This window comes from Protobothrops mucrosquamatus, unplaced genomic scaffold, assembly GCF_001527695.2.
Source record: "Protobothrops mucrosquamatus isolate PMUCROS unplaced genomic scaffold, P.Mucros_1.0 scaffold5503, whole genome shotgun sequence".
In the NCBI taxonomy this organism is placed as follows: Eukaryota; Metazoa; Chordata; class Lepidosauria; order Squamata; family Viperidae; genus Protobothrops; species Protobothrops mucrosquamatus.
This window is the reverse complement of record NW_015391358.1, coordinates 13,790-19,116: the sequence shown is the minus strand read 5'-3', so window position 1 is coordinate 19,116 and position 5,327 is coordinate 13,790. Positions and strand designations below refer to the sequence as shown.

General features: G+C 39.4%; 1 protein-coding gene across 1 annotated transcript in view; it reads left to right on the top strand.

Annotated features, from left to right (window-relative positions):
* The window catches only part of LOC107299808 (60S ribosomal protein L28), an 8,497-nt gene extending 4,248 nt beyond the window's left edge, over window positions 1–4,249 (top strand). Inside the window, exons 2-5 of the mRNA XM_015829146.1 lie at window positions 1,604–1,696; window positions 1,896–2,019; window positions 3,240–3,358; window positions 4,118–4,249. Of these exons, the coding sequence (XP_015684632.1) occupies window positions 1,616–1,696; window positions 1,896–2,019; window positions 3,240–3,358; window positions 4,118–4,207 (414 nt within the window). The 5' untranslated portion in view covers window positions 1,604–1,615 and the 3' untranslated portion in view covers window positions 4,208–4,249. The remainder of the gene's footprint in view (window positions 1–1,603; window positions 1,697–1,895; window positions 2,020–3,239; window positions 3,359–4,117) is intronic.
* Window positions 4,250–5,327: the final 1,078 nt, after the last annotated feature.

The following is a 5,327-nucleotide window of genomic DNA, read 5'->3' as shown; positions in this document are numbered from 1 at the left end:
AAGGTAATTGCAAAAGAAGTTGGATGTTCCCAAAGTGCTGTATCAAAGCACATTAATAGAAAGTTATGTGGAAGGGAAAAGTGTGGAAGAAAAAGGTGCACAAGCAGCAGGGATGACCGCAGCCTGGAGAGGATTGTCAGGAAAAGGCCATTCAAAAGTGTTGGAGGGAGTGGACTGAGGCTGGAGTCAGTGCATCAAGGGCCACCACACACAGACGGATCCTGGACATGGGCTTCAAATGTATTCCTCTTGTCAAGCCGCTCCTGAACAACAAACGACGTCAGAAGCGTCTTACCTGGGCTAAAGAAAAACAGAACTGGTCTGTTGCTCAGTGGTCCAAAGTCCTCTTTTCTGATGAGAGCAACTTTTGCATCTCATTTGGGAACCAAGGACCCAGAGTCTGGAGGAAGAATGGAGAGGCACACACTGCCAAAAGTACCAAAACCTGGTTCAATGACCGTGGGATTACTGTGCTCGATTGGCCAGCAAACTCGCCTGACCTGAACCCCATAGAGACTCTATGGGGCATTGCCAAGAGAAAGATGAGAGACATGAGAGCGAACAATGCAGAAGAGCTGAAGGCCGCTGTTGAAGCATCCTGGTCTTCCATAACACCTCAGCAGTGCCACAGGCTGATAGCTTCCATGCCACGCAGCATTGAGGCAGTAATTGCTGCAAAAGGGGCCCAAACCAAGTACTGAGTACATATGCATGCTTATACTTTTCAGAGGTCCGATATTGTTCTATGTACAATCCTTGTTTTATTGATTGCATGTAATATTCTAATTTTCTGAGATTGTGGATTTGGGGTTTTCATGAGCTGTAAGCCATAATCATTACAATTATGAGAAATCACGACTTGAACTATCTTGCTTTGCATGTAATGAGTCTATCTCATATGTTAGGTTCACCTTTTAAGTTGCATTACTGAAATAAATGAACTTTTGCACGATATTCTAATTTTTCGAGTTTCACCTGTATGTTGGCCAATAAACTACATATTAGGCGAGATGATACCTGGTGGTCCTCTTCATTTTTTGAAGGGAAGCATTCTTTTTTTTTAATTTCGTGAATCCTTTAGTGGAAGGAAGATGGGAGAAAGAGTTGCCCTTAAGTATTAGTTTTCATTTGTGCTACTATTTCAGCTTTGCTGCTATCTGTAGAGGAGGAAAAACTAAAGGAATATTTTTTAGGACTTACTGGCAAAGGGTGTCTTTTACTCAAATAACCAGTCAGTCTTTTATGTTTCAGTTGGATTCTTCATTTTAAAAAATCTTTTCCAGATGTTCAATTCTGGAGTCCTCAGGTAGCGTGGAAAACGTAAGGGAATTGGGAATATAGTGTATCGAGTTGGAAAACTCTTTCACTACATTATTTTACATTTGTTTCAAAGACCCAGAAAAAAAAATGTAAATAAACTAGAATAATATCAAATAGCAAGCATAAACTTGAAAGTAGCAGTGACATTAAACATATACTGTATTTGGCATTGAAAGGAATAAGAATACTGTTGGACTTTAAACAGAAATCACTCAGCTCTGGGATTTTGAAATTAAATGAATTGTATAAAACATGAATGTTTGCTTGGTCTTCCCTTGCCCAGGAATTCTCCACAATGTCGGCTCATCTGCAGTGGATGATCATACGCAACTGCTCGAGTTTTCTTATTAAAAGGAACAAGCAAACTTACAGCACGGTGAGCGACACTTCCTATCATTTTCCAAACCGATAGCCTCCTTGCAAATAATTCTAGGGTGTTTTTAAGCTTTCCTGGACTTTGAACCTTCTATTTTTCATATATCCCTTTTCAAATAAAATTCCTGCCTTTAGCTTGCAAAACTTTTCATTGTAAGTTGCAAGGACTTCTAATAAAAAATGTTTTTCTTTCTTTAAAGGAGCCCAACAACCTTAAGGCACGTAATTCCTTCCGTTACAACGGTCTGATACATCGCAAGACAGTTGGGGTAGAACCAGCTGCTGATGGAAAGGGTATTGTTGTAGTCCTGAAGAAGCGTGCAGGTGGGTGTGCTCGGGTTAAAGCAAATTCATACTGAACAGAGAAGGTAGAACAGAATAAGTTGGAAGCGACCTTGGAGGTCTTCTAGTCCAGCCCACCCCCCCTGCTCAAGCAGGAGACCTTACTATTCCAGACAAGTGGCTGTCCAGTCTCTTCTTAAAAGCCTCCAGTGATGGAGCACCCACAACTTCTAAAGGCAGGCCTGATTTATTGGTTAATTGTTCTCACTGTTAGGAAATTTCTCCTTAATTCTAGGTTGCTTCTCTCCTTCATTAGTTTCCATCCATTGTTTCTTGTCTTGCCTTCTGCTGCTTTGGAAAATAGGTTGACCCCTTTGTAGCAGCCCCTCAAATGTTGGAACACTGCTGTCATGTCATCCCTAGTCCTTTTCACTAGAATAGACAAATCCAATTCCTGCAATCGTTCTTCATATGTTTTAGCCTCCATTCCTCTAATCATCTTTGTTGCTTTTCTCTGCATTCTTTCCAGAATCTCTATATCTTTTTTATAATATAGTGACCAAAATTGGATGCAGTATTCTAAGTTTGGTCTTACTAAAGCTTTATAAAGCGGTACAAAATTTCACTTGATCTTGATTCTATCCCTTAATGCAGCCTAGGACTGCATTGGCTCTTTTGGCAGCTGCAGCACATTGGTGGCTCATATTTAAGTGGTTTCACTAGGATGTCTAGATCTCTCACATAGTTACTGCTGTTGAGCCAGATGCCAGCTATTTTGTACCTGTACATTTTATTTTTCTTGCCTAAGTGTAAAACTTTACTTTTCTCTACATTGAATTTCATTTTGTTAGGAAATGTTCAGGAAATGATAGAAATAATATGGTGATTCTTGAACCATGGATAATGCAAGTTGATGAGGCTCAAGGAGCAAAAGGGACAAATAAGTTGCCTGTGTCTGCATATAAAGCTCTGATGAATTTATATCAGTTTTGTGGAACCAGAAGTAACTATTACATCTCATAATGATTCTGAGCCATTCAAAAATACAACCAACATGTCAAAAATATTTCTAAATTAAATCTCAAGTTTGCAAAATAGTGCATTTAAAATAGTTAAAAGGCCTGGATAAATTATATTCTGAAACTCTTTGTGTCCTGTACTGAGCTATTTTAGTCTACAATGTCTAACTGTAGATACCCAAGTGTATCTGGTAGAACCTGCAAACAGTGTTCATTAATAGTCTACACTCCTCTGCTTCTCAGGCCAGCGAAAGCCAGCCACTTCCTATGAAAAAATCACCATCAACAAGAATGCACGGGCCACTCTCAGCAGTCTCCGCCATATTATTCGCAAGAATAATTACCGCAAGGATCTGCGCATGGTAAGTGAGCCTTCTGGATTCTCACTCTGCAAGATGGCGCTTGGATGGATTTTATCAAGCTTCCATTCATCCAATTAGTATGTAGTAGTGATTTATGATAAACCAAACTGCTCCATCCAGCTAGAAAGGAATGTGAAATACTAGTCTTTGTACTCTAAATCAGGGGTCTGCAACCTTGACAACTTTTAAGACTTGTGGACTTCAGCTCCCAGAATTCCTCAGCCAGCTGGCTGAGGAATTCTGGGAGCTGAAGTCCACAAGTCTTAAATTTGTCAAGGTTGCAGACCCCTGCTCTAAATCCTAAACCCTGGCATTTTGAAGTGAAGAGTGGGTTGGTTAAGAAGGTGTACTGCATGTTCTAATTATGGAGTAAATTAGAAAAAAAAACCTTATATATAATTTGAACCAGGCTTTAGCAGTCTCAGCAGGTCGGACACCATGGTTCAATAATCTGAAAGCCTTAAAAATATCGCTCCAAATCTTTTGTGGGGTTTTTTTGTGACTCAATTTTTTGCCCTTTTTAAAATATTGAGAATGCTTGGGCACCCCAACAGTTGTGGGCATTTTATTGCCCATATCTCAGTTAAGATTATGAGAGACTGATCAGAACAGATACAGGTAAAAGGGTTAAAAGCTTGATTCAGGGATGTTGAGGAATGAGAAAAAGCATGCATATAAATATTAGGAAATCTGGATTTGAGGAGAGAAGAAATGTATCTGGAGTTTATTCACTACCCCCTTTTTCTCCCTCTACTCCAGGCTGCCTTGCGTCGGGCCAGTGCAATTCTGCGCAGCCAGAAGCCCGTGGTGGTGAAGAAGAGGAGGACTAGGGCTCCCAAGACTGCATAAAAACAGTTCTCAAATTATCCAATAAAGGAATAAAACCAGAGAGCAGAATGTCTGAAAGTCATTTATAAATCTCTAGTCGTAGGATTACTTCTTTCCTCCAAAAAATGAACTTTGGCTGTTTCCATTTATTCTGAGAACCAAATAAATGTCCCCAAAATTGCAATTTCTGTAGTGGGATGGGATTTGAAAAATAACATAGATTTGCAACTTAAGTTACAAGTCATATTTGATTTTAATTAAGTCTCACTCACTCCTTCCTTGATGCCACAACTGAGGTCACAGCTAGTTGGAATGGAAATGGTTTTGCTCCTTTTAGGAGGTCTTGGCTCCGGTGCAGAGTCCTTTTCAAAATGCTTTCCTAGGATAAGTGTGCATACAGTATGTGTAACTATCTGAGGAACTCAGGGTGATGTCCATGGTTCCCTTCCACTTTTTTTCTTCTACCTTGCAAAGTTACATTAACTACAAGCAAGAGTTGCTTTTTAAAAGCAGAAATCAGTCCATTTCCTTGTATGTTGACCATACAGGCCTTTTTGGTAAGCATCAATGCAAAAATCTGTGTAGGTTTTTTCCTCTTTATGACATCTTGAACTAATCAGCAGAATCTTAAAAGGTGCCGTGAAAAGGGAGGCCAGCCTGTGGTCTTAGTTGTTAGATCCAGTTAAACCAGGAAAACTTTAAAATTATCCTGATCAGATTGTTGGTGGTTAAATACCTATGTTGTGCTATCCTTTTGCCAATTACAGTCTCTTGACTTCATTGTTTACAATGTGAATTTATTATAATCAATTCCTGGTAAAGTGAACTCCCTGTACTGCTAAAATATCTTCCTTCCAAAGAAATATCTTTTCTTCTGGAACTGAGCTGTTAAAAGCGTAGGTTAGGAGAAAAGGCAAAAAATGAAATATATTAAGATCTTTATGTCATCTCATAGGGAGAGTGGTATTTGAGATTGTTAATTGGCTTTGCAACCATAAGGTGGCAGTTAAGAGCTGAAGCAAATCTAGGTGGTTGTTTATTTTCAGTTTTATCCTTTTGTCCTAGATTTCTCAAGTGGGATTTACATACCATTGGCCACACTGTTGCCACAGCCAAGTAATTAATGTTAGTTGATGAGAAG